General features: G+C 43.6%; 1 protein-coding gene across 3 annotated transcripts in view; it reads right to left on the bottom strand.

The window, feature by feature from the left end:
• The window catches only part of LOC148037189 (uncharacterized), a 59903-nt gene that overhangs the window by 5818 nt on the left and 36363 nt on the right, over positions 1-17722 (bottom strand). For all 3 annotated transcript variants that reach the window (XR_015690600.1, XM_087676110.1, XM_087676111.1), the window contains exons 4-12: positions 15691-15752; positions 15454-15509; positions 15263-15334; positions 15062-15127; positions 14861-14925; positions 11513-11548; positions 11227-11303; positions 10795-10853; positions 10590-10660 (exon numbers count right to left, since the gene is read on the bottom strand). Coding sequence is in view for 2 of the 3 variants with exons in the window: in XM_087676110.1 (XP_087532236.1) it covers positions 10590-10660; positions 10795-10853; positions 11227-11303; positions 11513-11548; positions 14861-14925; positions 15062-15127; positions 15263-15334; positions 15454-15509; positions 15691-15752 (564 nt within the window). In the remaining variant the exon portion in view is untranslated. The remainder of the gene's footprint in view (positions 1-10589; positions 10661-10794; positions 10854-11226; positions 11304-11512; positions 11549-14860; positions 14926-15061; positions 15128-15262; positions 15335-15453; positions 15510-15690; positions 15753-17722) is intronic.

The following is a 17722-nucleotide window of genomic DNA, read 5'->3' on the forward strand; positions in this document are numbered from 1 at the left end:
GGCCTAGAGAACAAGCGCTCAGAGTTTTCTTTCCAAACCTCAGCAGCCTTCTGGGCGCAGAAGGGGGATATGATGTGCAAGGAGTTTTTCCAAGTACACCAACCTTGCACCACAGGAGAGCAGATACATAGCCTTCGGGATCAGTATAGGAGGACTCGTTCTAGCCCAGATGAGGTGATGGAGATTGCCACGGACTATTACACGCGCTTCTTCCAGCAGGAGGCAGTTTCAACTAGAGGACAAAGATGTAGAGAGCAGGTATGGGATCACATCCCGTCCCCCGTCACAGAGGAGATGGGATGCTCCCTCCTTGCCCCCTTCACAGAGAAGGAACTGGAGAAGGCTTTTCATACACAGGATGGGCAGAAATGCCGGAGGGAGGATGGCCTCTCTAGGGCCTTCTTCACTACCTACTGGGAAGTGGTAAAGGACCCCCTATTGATGGCCTTCCAAGAGATTTTTACTTCAGGACAGATGCCAAGGAGTCTCTCGGCAGGCCTTATCAATCTTCTCCCCAAAGGGGGAGACCGGTTGGAGCTTTCCCAATGGAGACCGATCACCTTATTGTCAGTGGTCTATAAGGCACTGGCAAAAATGATTGGTAGGCGACTTCGCCCCGTACTTCCAGATATTATCCATGACACACAGACAAGCTTTGTCCAGGATAGGAGCATCCTAGACAATGTATTTACCTTCTTTGAGGCGACAGAGTGGGCTCAGCACAGTGGGCAGAGACTAGCCGTACTACTCTTGGATTTCAAGAAAGCTTATGACATGGTGGACTGGGATTTCCTAGAGGACACCATGGTGAGGATGGGATTTCCCTAGGTTTGGATTCTTGGGGTCTCGGCCCTTTACAGATCGGCCACCAACAGGGTTCTCATAGGCGGAACAAGAGGGGAGGAGTTTCGTCTAGAGAGATCAGTTCAACAGGGCTGCCCCCTAGCCCCTTACTTGTTTCTCCTCTTCGCAGAGGCGATGTCTCACTTCCTCGGGTCACGTGTGAGCGGATTACGCAGCCTCTGACTTCCAATGAGAGAGGAGACTGAGTTGTTAGACTCAAAGTACGCAGATGATACAACCCTCTACATAGAGGACGATGAGTTGATGCTGGAGAGAGTGAGGCTAGCTCTTGACGTGTTTTGTTCTGCTGCAGGAGCAAAAATCAACTGGTGAAAGTCGGTTGGTTTCCTCATAGACCCGGACTCTAGCACAGAGTGGAGCGTCCACCTAGGATTTAGATGGGTGAGCAGAGGGCAGACCGTCTGGTACCTAGGGTTCCAAGTGGGACTCGACATCACCCTTGCCCAGCAGTTTCTTCTTGTCCTTGATTCTATTCGGAGGAAACTAACTTACTAGAGCACGGCTCGCCTCTCACTAGCCGGAAGAGCCCTAGTGGTCAACTAGGTCCTCCTAGCGACGGCCTGGTACATTGCCTCGTATTGGTGCTTCTCCTCATCATGCGTAGTGCAGCTTCACCACCTAGTGCGGAATTTCCTTTGGTTTGGGTCTGATGGTTCCAAGGATTCCAAGGCCAAGGTGGCGTGGGCAACCATCATACGACATAGGTCAAAGAAAGGGCTTGGGATCATAGACCCAGAGTATCAGAGTATGACCCTCTTGGGCAAGCTAGTTGTCCGCGGTCTCACACCAGGTGGGCAGACATGGAAGGTCTTATTGTAGGAGGGCCTTCAGGACTGCAGACCGAGGCTTGGCGGCGAGTGGAGGCCGTTCCTGAGATGGATCTTCACATCAGCCCAGATCACCCCTCCCGGATCACCTTTCCTTCACAGCTTACTCCACATGTGGCAAGGTCTCCGCAAGGCCCTGATCCAGAGCCCCCCAGGCTACCAGGAGGAGATAGACCATGAGCTGGTGATCTGGAACCCCCAGGTCAAAGATCAAGAAGGGGCACAGATAGGTGAGCATTCCCACATCTAGTCCCGGCCCGACTCGTACCGTCAGGACATAGCGGGAGTTGTACAGGATGGCGGACGAGGAGGTGTTGCAGCAAGTATCAGGCTGCCAGAGAGGAGTAGAGTTGAGGAGAAGGGAGACAGACGCAGCAATACCTTCAGAGTGGCTTGCTTCCCCGATACGAGAGCCGATAAAGCCCGGGGAGTTATGGGCAGCTAGGTTTTCACCAGCAAGCATCCCCCTTTAGTGGCAGGTAGAGTGGGCGGCGTCCCGCAGGGAACTTTCTTCGCCGTTCGGGAGGGGGGACGCCTAGCCCTTGATAGAGAGCAGTAGGATGAGGGGATTGCCACCCTTTCGTGGAGGAGGATTCGGGTGGTGGGCCTTCAAGGGAAGACATGTCGATTGGACCCCTATGTTTTCTGGAAGGAGCTCAGGGAGTGGCGCCTTTGGATCTAGGAGGGCAGACCACTTGATGAGTTGGAGTGGAATCCAGGAGATTGGCTATGGCCGACCTCTGCCGTCGCTAAGAAGCCACCCAGGTTCCTAGAGTACACTGCCAGGATTGGCAGACATGTACTGATGCAGGAGGATATGGACTGGGCCCCGTCACGCAGCAGAGACTGGGCGGAGCACAGCATCATGGAGCCCTTCCGACGGACCTTCTGGCGCCGCCTATGAGATAGTTGGAGGCCGAGGAGGGTGTCCTACTTTTTATGGCTGGTGGCGCATGAAGGCTTGGCAGTGGGAAGCTGGCTTGCCCAGATGCAGGAGGGAGGTTGTAAGCGCTGCACACAGCAGCCTTTGGAAACCCCAAAGCACTTCCTTTGGTCATGTGAGGAGGTGCAACTCGTGTGGAGAGGAGCATGCCACATCCTTCTCCGTATAGCACCCAGCCTTGGGTGTATCTCATGGGGAGCTTTCTGTTGGCAAGCAATCTGCCAGAGCCGTCACCTTTTGTATGAGGCCGGGATGCAGGACACGATATTCATGATCGAGGCAGGGTCGTGCGCAGTGGTCAGTCTGGAGGCTCTACCCATCCGCTAGGTACTAGAGCCCACAACAGACCGCTCGGAGGTATGGGAGATCATAGGGAGTCTTATTGGATGGGGCATATATGGAAGGCGCGGTGTCAGGAGGCTTTCGAGGGAGAGAGACTTTCAGCACATGCGACCTTAGCAGAGATCTAGACCTCCATCATCCACTCCCTCTGCGGCCGATGGGATCAGGTGTAGGGCAAGTCCAAGGCTCGTCAGCAGCTCTGTGGTCACTTCATGCGTACTTGGGGCGGCCAGGGTCTGTTCTTCGTGATGCAGGCAGGCAACCCCAGTTGGCGATACACCCCCCCCCTCCAATGGCTTCTTGCCCCCATCCCCCCCAGACCGCCTTGAGAGGCTTGTATACATGATGTATCGGTGACTTTGCATCAGCTCCAGCTAGTATGTTGAGCATGAGCATTGTGTTGTAATCAGTTTTTTTGAGTAATATAATCAACCACATTTTACTTGCAAAAAAAAAAGCCCTAGAGTCTATGACCAAGAAGGTGAGCTTGATCATCTACGAGGGAGTTTCAGGCATCATGGGATGTTTGGCTGAGGGTGCGCAAAGGGGGGGGGGAGAGGGGGGGGGTTGTGGGTGGTGGTTGGGGGGCAGCGGCGGTTGGTTTGGGTTTCATAGATATGTGGCCTAGTGCACACTCAAGTAGAGATGGCAATTTCATGAGCATGGCAAGGAAGATGTACAACCAAGAAACCCATAATAATGTATTTGTCCAAACTTCAATGCAAGGATATGACTTTCTCAAGCTTCTCTATGCCTTGGCTTCCATGCATTGTAGCACTAGTTATCTTTACTTATATTTCTTCCATTGGTTAGTAGTGTTGTTGTTGGTTGATTGTCTTCATGCTTTCATGCTTTGTCACTCACCCATTAAAGCTTACTCAATACTCAATATCATCATGTTTTTTATTTGCAAATGATACAAAAGAGCGTGAAACAAATGATGAATATGATGTGCAACAAAGTGCTACAACAAATGAAGGAAGACATGTAAACAAAATGCAAAGCATGGAAGGAGAATATGTATGACAAGTTGTGGGTATATTTCACCTCATAAAAGTCTAAGAGAGAGGAAAGCCATCAAGGAATTGAAGGATGAGATGGAAAAACACAAAAAAGTATATTGGTTTCCTCAAGTAGGATGAAAAGAAAATCATGGAGACCATGCCCAAGAGGTGAAAGAAAATTATTAAAATTTAAACAAACATGGCGAAGGAACTCAACATATGGGGCAGCGATAGCCCAAAAGGCTCCAAAGGAAGTCAAGAAACTTCAAGGTGACTTGAGGTACTGAGAAAACAAAAGGCTGCCACAAGCAAGGCACAGTTTGTGAATGCCACATTAGAGGAACAAAGACAAAAGGTAGAAGTCTACATGGGTGGATGGTGGGATGGAATGAAAAGCACTAAATCGGGCATTGACAAGACCTTTCATGAATGCATAGAGTCTTTGGGAAAATGCCACAAAAGAGAGGTCACTCTCAAGTTTAACGACTTGGTAAAAAGGAACATTTTCCCTGTGAAAAGCAGTCCTAATATAATTATCTGTTGCAGCTGTATTGGCCAAAGTCCTAGCACATCAAATTGCCATAATAGAACCCCACTTCCATCAAGAATTCAAAGCATCAGATGCATAGAAGTCTATAAATCGAGGAAGGGTTGTCAAGAATCGCGTGGTGGAGGGGGTTGCTCAAGATGATGCGCCGAACACACACAGAATGCATAAGGAGAAACTCACTCAAGAGACAAGAAGAGAGATGGAGGCCAAAACGTTTTCTTGCTGATTTTTTCTTCTTCTTCCACACTCAATACAATGTACACAAAGTATAGATAAGATACAACATAAAAGGAAAGGCGCCTACTAAGTCAAACAATGCATAACCAACTACACTAGTCGACTGGCGCTATAACTATGCCAGCTGTAAATAGGTGTAACAACCTGAATATAATAAGTAGTGAGTCAGTGGCCATGTGAGAGTCATAATGACCACCGACGTGCTAAGTGTAGACGTGTGGACCCATCTAACCAGGCGGTCCATCATCAATGTCCACATGTGTTGAGCTTGCCATCTCAACACTCCCCCTCAAGCTCAACTGCATCTCTGCAACTCCAAGTAAGCTTCGAAACTTTTGAAGCTTCTCTGTACCCAATGCCTTCGTGAAGATGTCAGCTATCTGATCCTGTGTGCTGACATACACCAAGTCAATCTCACCTGCTAGTACCTTCTCTCTCACAAAGTGGTAGTGTACCTCAATATGTTTTGTCCTGGCATGGAACACAGGGTTTCTAGCCAACTGTATACTGCTCATGTTGTCACAATAAATGACAACTGGACCTTCCACCTGCACATCCAAATCAGCCAATAACTTTTGCAGCCATACTACCTCACATGCTGCAACAGCAGCACCTCTATACTCAGCCTCTGTACTCGACAAAGCAACTGTAGATTGCTTTTTGCTGCTCCAAGCAACTGCTGCACTACCAAGAGAGAACATGTATCCGCTGGTAAATCTTCTATCCGACATACTACCAACCCAATCTGCATCTGTGTATCCAAACACATGTACATCTGTACCTGCCTCATAGAAAAGTCCATAATGTAATGTGGACTTGACATATCTCAATATGCGTCTCACTGCATCCAAGTGTGGTTTTCTAGGTACTTGCATAAATTAACTCACAAGACCAACAGCGTAGCTCAAGTCTGGCCTTGTAATAGTCATGTAAATCAAACTCCCCACTATCCTCCTGAACATAGTAGGGTCTTCTATCTCATCCCCAACATCAGCACTCAGCTTTACATTCTGCTCCAACGGGACTGAAAGTGGTTTGCATGCTGTCATACCATACTTGGACAACATATCCAAGCCATACTGTCTTTGGGACAGCCATATACCATCATCACATCTGACCACCTCAATGCCAAGGAAGTACCTTAGCTCACCTAGATCCTTCATCTCAAACTTCATCTTCAAACAACCCTTGACTTCAGCAATCCCACTATCACTATCACCTGTAATAATCAAGTCATCCACATAGATGACTATGATGACCAAACCTGCATCTCCTTTTCTCACATAAAGTGAGTGATCAACATCAAAAACATAAAAAAACCAATATTGACAAGATACTCTCTAATCTTGTCAGACCATGCTCTAGGTGCTTGCTTGAGCCCATAGAGTGCCTTCTTCAATCTGCACACATACGTGGGATGCTCTAAATCTTCATAACCTGCTAGCTGATCCATATACACTTCTTCCTGCAAATCACCATGCAAGAAGGCATTCTTTACATCCATTTGCTGCAACCTCCAACCTTTGGCTGCTGCCAAAGCAATCACACATCTGATAGTTGCCATCCTAGCAACTGGACTGAAGGTTTCATCATAATCTATGCCATATATTTGGGCATAGCCTTTTGCAACCAGCCTAGCTTTGTACCTGCTAATAGAACCATCTGCATTGTGCTTAATCTTATAAACCCACTTACATCCAATAGCTTTCTTTCCCTTTGGCAATGATACTAGATCCCAAGTCTTATTAGCCTCTAATGTAGCCATCTCCTCATCCATTGCTGCATCCCAATGAGCATGACCAACAGCCTCCTCAAAACATGTAGGCTCAACATCCTCAACTAGTTTCACCATATAAGCATAATGGTGAGCTGCATAACCTTCAAAACCAAATCTTTTAACAGGGTATCTCACCCTGCTAGACCTGCGTACCACTGGATCACTCAATGGAGTCTTTGCATCAGCCCGTGCTCTCTGCACACCTGGAGTTCTCACTGAAGGAATGCCAAGCTCATCATCTAAGCTCTCTGAGCCACTGGAGTCTCCATCAAGAACTGCATCAATGCCTTCTGACACTCTATTCTTTCCTTTGTCTTTACCTGTAGTGCTACTAGATGCACCTGAAGATCTAGAGGTACTCCTTAGTCTCCCAGACCAAGGACTACTAGATGATGTCTCTGGTCCACTAAGAGTCCGTGATTCTTGCTTTTCAGCCTGCACATGAGTGTCATGATCATCATCAACATCCAATGCATCACCACTAGATGCATACTAGCTGCTCATTTCATCAAAGATGACATCCCTGCTCACTCTGAACTTACATGTGACAGGGTTGTAACAGCGATACCCTTTCTGCTCTAAAGAGTATCCAATAAAGACACACTTTTCAGCCTTTGGATTCAGTTTCTTCCGCAACTCATCTAGCACATGAACATACGCAATGCAGCCAAATACTTTCAAGTGTGAAACATCAGGCTTCTTACCTGTAAAACATTCTTCGGGGGTCATACCATGAACTGCAGCTGTGGGGGTTCTGTTCATAATATAAACAGCAGTATGAACAGCCTCAGACCAAAAATGCTTAGGCATATTCTTTTCAGCCATCAAGGCGCGTGCAACTTCTGCAATATGTCTGTTTTTCCTTTCTGCAACCCCATTTTGCTGTGGGGTATACCTGCATGTGAACTGTCTCTTTATCCCATGAGACCTCAGAAAATCACTGAACTCATTTGAGAGGTACTCTCCCCCTCCATCTGACCTTAGGCACTTTACTTTCAAGCCTGTTTCTCTTTCAACTGCAGCCTTGAAAGTTCTAAAGTGCTCAAACGCTTCACTCTTTTCCTTCATAAAATATACCCACAGCTTTCTAGAACAATCATCAATGAATGTGACAAAGTATGAACTGCCTCCAAGAGATACATTTTGTGTAGGCCCCCAAATGTCTGTATGTACAACATCAAGAATATTTCTGCTTACATCTCTATCATGTGAAAAAGGTTGCCTTGCCTGCTTACCAAATTGACATGCTTCACATACCTTCTGAAATTCTGCAACTCTAAATATAGGCAAACCTGTAACCAACCCTTTGCACTGCATTAGTTTCAGCCTTTGTACATTTGCATGTCCAATGCGTTTGTGCCAAATTTCAATGTCTGCAACAACACCTTTTCCTTTGGCATACATAGCAGCATTCATAGTAGGAATTCCGGCATCTAGAGTAAACATACGTCCAACTCTACTTCCCTTTGCTACCAACCTACACTTGTCATTGAAGTCTTCTACAAAGCAGCCCTTTGCATTAAATCTGACTTGCAGCCCTTGCTCTACCATTTGACCGACTGACACCAAGTTCTTTGTAATAGATGGCACATGCAATACATCTGAAAGACTCTTTGTCTTACCATCATGCAAGGACAAGGGAACTTTTCCAATGTGTGAAATTGGGTGGCATGAGTCATCACCCGTCTGCACATAACCTGCATTCTGCAAATCCTGCATCTCTCCAAACCATTCTGCATGGCTGGTCATATGATTGGATGCACCTGAATCAACATACCAAACATCTTCATGTGTTCTCTTTCCTGTAACAGCATTCAGCATATATTACATAACGAACAAACATTCATTTTTATCTTCATTCTGTCGTGAAGACGATGCATAGTTTCCTTGCTGCAACTTACCACTGCGGATATCATCTCTCTTAGCATAACATTGGGCTGCAATATGACCTGTTTTGCCACAGTAGTGGCACACAATACCAGAGTTGTTAGAACCTCTGTTCTGCCATCCACCTCTTCCTCTAAAGCTCCCCCTGCCTCTAAAGTTACCACGACCTCCTGAAACCTGCATATCGCCAAATTGCTGATTCAATCTGTTTTGCTGGTTGTCACTACCACGTCTTGTACCACGGCCTCTTGAAGAGAACCTGCCACGTCCCCTTCCTGAACTGGAGTAGAAAGCCTGGACCTGTTCACCACTTCTTTCAGATGTCTCACTCTGCATGTTGATTTCTTCAGTGATCATTAGAGAGACCAACTCATCAAAATCTGGAAATGGCTTTCTGACATATACGGAAGTTACAAAAGACTTCCAAGCCTTTTCATTGTTAAGTCCACCCAAGGTAGACGACACCAAATCATCATCATCGGGCATTGCATCAATCGCTGCCAATGCATCTGCAATGCTCCTTACCTTCAATGCATATTCATTGATAGACATCTTCCCTTTCTTCAATGTATTCAACTCTTGCTTGAGTTGAATCTTTCGTGCCTTTGTATTTACAGAAAACATACTTTCAAGTATGGTCCAAGCTGCATATGCATTCTCTACATTTCTAATGTGTCCCAACATATTATTGTCAATTACTGCAGACAACCAATACATGACTTTCTTGTCTTTTGCATTCCATTCCTTTCGTGCCTTTATCTCTTCTGCAGTTGGAGGATCACTCACCTCCGGCTCCTTTTCTTCACCTGAAACGAACTCGTAGAGGCCTTTTCCAATAAGAAAGTTCGTGACACGGAACTTCCATGAAGGGTAGTTGTTCTTGTCAAGCTTCTCAATGATGGGGCTTCCACTGTTCTCTGCCTTTATCACAAGAATAATACCAAACAGCAAGCAAATCTTCTGCAATCCTCGACCTGTAGTGCACAGCAATACACTAGACAGCCTTTTTCACTGTCTGCTCAACAATACATGCAATCTGCAACCTGTTTGCAGATAAACCTCGTGTTTACTCACTGGTAAACACCTTTAATCTTACAGATCTGAAATCTGTAACCTGCGCACTCACTGTCGGTCGATACAGCTGAAGTCACAGTATACCCTGAGACTGCTGTCCGCAACTTGCGACTCTAAAACGGGCCCTGAAACGGCCTCAAATGCCCAAAATAACTGTGGGCAAGCCCGAAAGGGCTTATCTGCAGAATATACAGTGCTCTTCGCGCACACCAAATCTCACTGCAATCTGAGATTTTTGCTCTGCCCTGCTTCCGGTACCTCCACAGGCACTATCCAAGAGAAAGAGTGGAAGGATGGGAGAGCTTCTTACCCGTGCTTGCTTGCTCGAACCTTGCTTCTTCCCCTTTGCTTCAACATTCGAAATCAGCCTCTCTCAGTGGTGCGGCTCTGATACCATGTCAAGAATCGCGTGGTGGAGGGGATTGCTCAAGATGATGCGCCGAACACACACAGAATGCACAAGGAGAAGCTCACTCAAGAGACAAGAAGAGAGATGGAGGCCAAAACGTTTTCTTGCTGGTTTTTTCTTCTTCTTCCACACTCTTTACAATGTACACAAAGTATAGATAAGATACAACATAAAAGGAAAGGCGCCTACTAAGTCAAACAATGCATAACCGACTACACTAGTCGACTGGCGCTATAACTATGCCAGCTGTAAATAGGTGTAACAACCTGAATATAATAAGTAGTGAGTCAGTGGCCATGTGAGAGTCATAATGACCACCGACGTGCTAAGTGTAGACGTGTGGACCCATCTAACCAGGCGGTCCATCATCAATGTCCACATGTGTTGAGCTTGTCATCTCAACAAGGGTAAGCTCCAGAAACTAAATGCCTACTAGGTTTTGGTTGATTGATAAAGGCCTAAACCTCAGTGTGTTTCTAAGAACTCAAAAACCCTTACATTAAATGTGATAAATAACAAGACATTAAATGCCAGCTAGTTTTATATTGCTTGATTGATAAAAGCCTCTAGACCTCAGTGTTCTTCTGAGAACCCAAAAATCCTTTAATTAGCCTACATTAAATGTGTCATTATTCATCACACTTATTTATAGAATGGCTAAAAGATCACAACTACCTTGCGCTACCACAGTTCATGTTTTCAAGCATGGTTGCTGCAAATGGAGATTCTAAAGCTGCTATGTCTTCCTTCGTCGCATTATCATAACAATCAGAAAAAATCAACCACAATTTATCTTTCGAACTGTCTTCCAATTAACTTGCAAAACTTAGTTGTTTAGCATAAGTTTGGCATCTGAAAATTTAATGATGTGAAAAAGTACCAGATCTGGTTTCCCAAGCAAGTCTAGAACTCTCTCAATTTGATTCATTGTTGATGTCCCTGAACAAAATAGAGACCAAAAAAATGCCACAATCTTATAGTTTAGCAACCCATCATAAGTCAGTATGTCAAAGAATGTCTTTTATTGGGGTAAGACTATCCATTTGCTTCACATAATTGTTCTTTAATACAATCAACTTCCTTTGTTGAACACAAGTGTGTGACAGAAAAAATTTCAGAAACATAAAGGCAAGCAACAAACTGGAACTGGACAGGGAGAAGGTCCAAGGCAGACAACAGAAATTTACCTTAATGAGCAATATAATCTAACAGCATTGTATGCCTTAGAAGCTTTATTTGACAACAAAGGGCACACCACTCAAAATAGTAATTACCAAAATCAGTTGGGAAAAGGTGAAACAGAATGGTTTACCTGGAAATATAGGCTTTCCATTCAAAAGTTCACCCAAAATACAGCCACTTGACCACATGTCAACTCCAAACGTATATCTATTTGAGATTTATAAAAAATGTGAGCCAACATGGTCTTAAATTTGCTGTTTGTTTACAGATCGATTCTTCAGATATTCATGTTCTTGTCTTTCAAAATCGCGCTGTTGATATGATGCACTTCTTGAATGGTTGAGGACAAAAAGAAATTTAATAGGCATATGTGATTGAAACCGTGTAGCACAGTATCATTGTGTGGTTTACCATACTTTGTTGAACCAAGAAGGATCTCAGGGGCTCGGTACCTGCATTTGCAAATTTCTATATGAAAAGTTGTTACAGACAGTAGAACACAAGTATTCAGTGCCTTCCTTTCTTTCACAAGATGAGAGAAATCGATTAATAAGACAGCATAACTGAGGCCAAAAAACAAGATAAACCCTATACAGGACTTCAATAATACACCAAAGGATACAAGAAAAAGTCTAATACAATTCAAGCTATTGTCCCCAAGTCCCTGTAATAGTCACAATTGTATCATGGAAGACCAACTTTGTATCTAATACAAGCTACTCTCAACCTGCCATATCCAAGCCATGTACCAACCACCACGCCAGACCCTAGGACAATTCCATAAGCACTAGCTCTCTCTCTCTGTATCTAATACAAGCTACTCACAACCTACCATATCCAAGCCATCTCCTCCACACCTCCTAGGCCCTGGGACAATTCCATAAGCACTAGCTCTATCTCTCTGAATCTAATACAAGCTACTCACAACCTACCATACCCAAGCCATGTACCAACAACGAAGCCAGGTATGCTACTAACCAAAGGAGGAATGAGATCTTCAGACGTCTAAAGCTGTCATCCAGATCTATGTCTGTGTATGTCCTATCAGAGTGAGCCACTACTCTGATGCTCTAAAGGAGAGAAGCTTGTGAACTCTTGACTAATTCAGATCCTCTCTAGTACTCTTCCATCCTACATTATGAAAGGTGAAAGCTCACTCTGTGCCAGTTGCAGCCATCCCCAGTAGGGTTTTTCCTTTAGCAAGAGACCACTCCACATCTAAGAGGTGTCTGTATTTGAACTTCACCTGCAGGGCACTCCTTTCATCCATCACCATCTCTATCACAGCCCTTGCTACTGAGGTTTTAAGGCCTCTTATGTTTAGCTGGAGAGTTTGCAGTCTGCAACAGTACGATAGTGTGTTCCATAGCACCACGATCCTGAAGCATAGGAAGCATCCATTGAATTCAAAAGAGCACAGCCACTCTCCCACTGTACCAGTGGAGAACCTCCGCTAGGAAGGATGAGTCATTTGCCCTAGAATATAGATGGACTCTGACCTAAAGTGATGGTAAAATAGAAGAGCTTGCTCATCTTCTCTTCAGATGTAGTCAGGCTAGCTAGTGGGGGCTATACAATACTAATCTCCAAGCTCAAATAATGCCAGCTGCAAATTTGACCTGAAGTACCCCCCCAAGATCTTCCCATCTCCTAACAAATCCAATATATGCTAGGCTTCCTTGGTCCTTGAAAAGAAGGTGTAATGGACTCTAATCTCCATAGCATTAGCTTCTTCCATAGGTCTATGATACCAAGCCATCTTTGGATTTACGCTAGATGATGATACCCTAAGCTAGCTTCACCTTGGCTTGGCTCACATTTCCTCTTGACCAAATAAAATTCATGATGAGGTATTTCATCTCACCAATGAATGATGTGGAGAAGCCTAGCAAGAAATGGCATACCATGCCTAATTAGCAACCACAACACTTCCTTCTAGCAAGAGTCTTACCACAATCAAATAAAGGAACTTCCAATTGATGCTGAAAAATAATGGTGCCAAGTGCTACTCTAAAGTATCACTATATGGCATCCAAGTTACCTCACCGAGGTTCTATGAAAAAACCAAGTCCTCATGAGATCTCCAATGTGGCTCTACAAGTGTCACAAACCCAAATGCCATATGATCTATGCAAAGCAATGAGAATGCCAGTACTGATGAAGTCCATCAATGAAGGATGCCAACCAAGAAGCAAGATCCCCTCTCCAAATGAAAGCCCAATCCAGCAAGTGGCTACCATAGGCCAATGGAAATGGAGAGGCCTTGAACGGATCACTCCAAAAACTCCAATCGAGGATGGTCGGTCCAAGCCTCTAACCCAATTGAGAGATGATAGCAAGGAGCTATCGAAGGCACCGTAACCTACCAAAAGAAAACAATAGGGAACAAGGGCCATCAGAAGGGTATGCAAGTAGCAAGGGATGAAAGGCCCATAGAAGATTACAATCTTGAGGAAACTCATCATAATCTTGGGAATACCCCTTTGAAACACAAAGGGCCAGGAAATCCACAGCTGCATCATCAATATCCCCCCCCCTCTAAAAGGGATGGGAGGACTTGGACTGAATTCAAATTTTCATTACAAATGAACTTTTTGACTAGAGATTTCAAAAAGAAGCTGCATATAAACACAAGACATGGCTAATTATGCTGAAGGGCAATGGATGGACAAAGCATGTTGAGATAAGGGGGAAAGAGAGTTTATTTATCAACTTTCCAGCCCAGTATTATCCTTTGTTAGGATATCGAAGATGTATTTGTGATGTTGCACCTTGGATTGTCTTCTCATTGGCACACTCACGATCCTTTTCATTTCAATTTTCTTTCATGGCAAGGATCCTGAAGAATCATTGATTTAGGATCAACTTGAAGTAAGACCATTGATTTCATTGGCTTATGGAGACTGCGTCTTAAATGGAAAGCAAGACCCAGTGGCCTTGTGATTCAACAAAAAGTTGGTCAAAGTTTAAGAACTACCTACTTACTATCTTGTGACTTGAAATGGATGGATGAGCACTACTACCTTGTAAGGTGGAAGACATGGCTAGCAATTTGTGAGTGGATGATATGTTTAGGTGCGTACAATTAAGTTGCTACTTTTCAATACTACACGTTGTCCTTGGACTAACTTAATCATGCCACATGGCTATCCTTGGGTGAGTTCTATGTCACCGTTTGGTATCTCATGAGGTGGTCAATATTTGGATATATTATAATCTCACATCTTACAATTTAATGGTGGAACATCATTGAAGACCCACACACCTACTAGAAGACTTTGCCACCATTTGTTACTCATGCCATAAACTTCCCCAATTTATACTAAAAATGCTTACAAAACTGATATTTACATCTACTTCTAATAAATGTCCACACTTTGTTAAAGCTTGGAACTTCCGGAAACTTAATTGGTTGTCAAGCACTGGCGATGTTCCTTTCTTGGTTTAAGACTTCAGCAATTTGTTAGATAGATTCTAAATAAACATGTGGGCTGTATTTCTAAAGTCTAAAAAAGGAAAAACTTTACTTGCTATGAAAGAAAAGCATTACATTAAAGTTCTGCTTACTAAAAGGGGTCACGAACCATCACATGCAGTCAACATCTCAAAGTTTAATAAACCACCTTGAAGTGCTCACAAGTGATCGTGGGTGGTGGGTTTTGAAATGAGATTTTTAGAAAATCCTTTTAAAAATAATTTTGCATAAGTCTCCATGTCATGTAACACTGCAAAACCCAGAAATAGCTGAGAACATTGCACTCTACCAGCGAGTTGCAACATAATCTGTCAAAATTGGACTTTGACCTGTATCGTCTTTCAATTGAGCAATCTAATGTCCACTCACAAACGTGTTCCAAATGTCAGTCTTAAGTAAACTCAGTAACATCTATTACATAACAGAAGCAATAATATGTAACCTTAAATCTGGATAGAATTTATAAGCTAATTAATGCACCAAGACTTACAGAGCGTGCGAGGCCAAAGTCTGCCAGTTTAACTTGGCAATCAGAATCTAGCAATAGATTGCTTGGCTGCATTCAAGATGTTCTGCATAAAGCTTACTAAAAGGAAGGATAATCGAGCATGTCCATAATTTGTTCATTGCCAGTTTGATGTTTGGAGGAGCATAAAACATTGAACAGAGCTTATTGATGGAGGAAACTTACTTTTATGTCGCGATGAAGTAATTCAGCAGAATGCAAATACTTCAATGATTTGAAAAGCTGATACATTATGAACTGGCAAAGCAAAGTGGGACTGTGAAATATGAAATTAGATAGAAAAGCAAATCAAATGAGACTTAAGGGCAGTATGGATAATTAACGTGAAGCAGTAAAACGTATTCTCTCAAATACACCTGTTTATGGACTTCTTCCAGTATGTTTGCTCGGATAACAGCATGCAAATCAGTTTCTGCAGTATGACGAAAAATAATTTTATAAGGGCATATGCATACTTGACCTTTTGTTCTTACAGAATGAACATAAATACTATTTGATAGTCTAATTTGGATTTCAAAAACAAGTTCCATTTTGATTGAATTCTCTTCTTGTGGGGACAAAAAAGTATATTTTCCTAACTCATTAATGCGTACCCATATATTCAAAGACAAGGTACAGATCACGATCATTCTCTGCTTTCAGAACATTCAACAATCTGCATCACAGGATAAGTTTTCAGAAGTCTTTCACATACATAGCTGCTTACTCTTATATTTTTAAAATGAGGATAATAGCTCAATATATATTGATAACCAAGCATTTGTCAGATGTATTTCCAACTGCAGAAGAGAATCTCTAAGACTTTGGACTCTTTGGTCCTTGAGCCAGCAGTAGACTTGCTTGAAAAAAGAGTTCCCCAAGGATTATCTTAAAAACATTGGAAATCTGAAACCTTCAAAGAGCTTGGAACTTGAATTTACAATCAAAGGAACTTGCTCCAAATTATTACATTCCTTAGCATCCAGCTTATTCCAAGCTGTCATGATGTCCACCTCAAAAGTACTTGTCAACCAATTCAATGCAAATATTTGCTTGAATTATACCCATGTTGACGGTACTCTACCTTGCATCAAAAGAGTGGACCACCACTGTAATTCATTTCCTTTCAAGAAAGTGGTTAAATTTCGAATCTTTCAGAACTTCGTGAAGTTCTCCCTTGAATAGGCTACATCAAACTGTTGAATGAAAGTCAAAGCTTTCAGCCTATCTTGTACACCGCTGAAGGACTCAAACTTCACTCCTTTTCCACCCTCATCACAGTCTTTTGCTGCCCCTTTGGATATCAAGTTGTCATACACTGGCTGTTGCAAAAAGGGTGCATTTGCTGAATTCACATCAAAACCAATGTGAACAGAGCATTTGCATGACCAACATTCATTCCTTGATCCCCATAAGCATTCGGGGGTGCAGATGCAATACCAAGCATGCTACTTTGTGCCCCACGCATCAAGCCAATACTGCCATACATAGGATTTTGCATATTTCCAGTCATACCCAAATACATTGGGCCTTGCACTCCATGCATTGGTTGCTGCATACCATAGGGATTTATGCCATACATTCCCATATGCAGCCCTTGTCCAACCATAGCATGAAAAATCATGCTTCCACCAAAATATCCTAGCTGTCCCATCATAGCATATACGCCTGGCTGTCCAAGATCCATTGGATTGGCATTTCCGTGATGGCCTTGCATTTGCATTCCTTGGAACCATGAAACCAACCTTCCTCCCCGAATAGGATGGTAAATCCCTGATTACAACTTAATTACAGTAGCAAACAATAAATGCAAATCTGAAAATACAAATTTACCTACCGGTCTTGGACAATGCACACTCGATTGGCCCCAAAATTAAAGCCCCTTCCGGTTTTTCTTTAGCTTTATTGAAGAAAAAGTTGACTTACAATGGGATTCTCCCAATCCCTTTCAGTATTTCAACTCCCCTTGTTGTCCAAAGTGACCAGCAAGTCTTCAATCTATTTTACCCCTTGATTCGAGCACTCAATTGGCCGTTACCCACTTCATAGATGATGGAAATGCCCCAAATTCAATGGATGGCTAGTCCTCCACCTAAATTCGGCTGAAATTCACCTTCAGTCTTGGAGCTTCCAATTTCTAGTACGCTTACCAAGGCTGCTGCTAAACCCTAATTTCCGCTGTAAATTAGGATCTAGAGCAAAGAAATTTGCAATTTCTCAGCCTCCAAGGGCCCAAATGCTGAGATTTTCGGAGCAAGGTTGTAAAATGGCTAGGAGATGAGAGAGAAAGCTGTAGAGAGAGAAAATCTAGAGTTTTGTCGCAAAGAATGATTGAAAATCAGTCAAGTACAGCTACTGCCCTGCCACAACAGCATGTAGATGCAAAGAACTGAAGAAAATCAGTCATTTACTGTTACTGCCCTGCCTCAACAGCCTATAGATACTGTCTCCTCTGCTGTTGATTGGTCTTCTTTTGCCCCTAGCTGCCTCAAAAGGTCCTCCAATGGCTGCAAATCAGACCAGCACCCTCCCCTCCCTCTCTCTTGCAGGCTGAATTTATAGAAATGCCACTCTCCAAACTCTAAAGACGTTTTTCAGTCTTGCACAGGCATTTTTCACAAGTGGCAACCTTCCCAAATGGTTTTT

This window comes from Lygodium microphyllum, chromosome 4 (assembly GCF_053477565.2).
Source record: "Lygodium microphyllum isolate KBCC chromosome 4, Lygodium_microphyllum_v1.1.10, whole genome shotgun sequence".
NCBI lineage: Eukaryota > Viridiplantae > Streptophyta > Polypodiopsida > Schizaeales > Lygodiaceae > Lygodium > Lygodium microphyllum.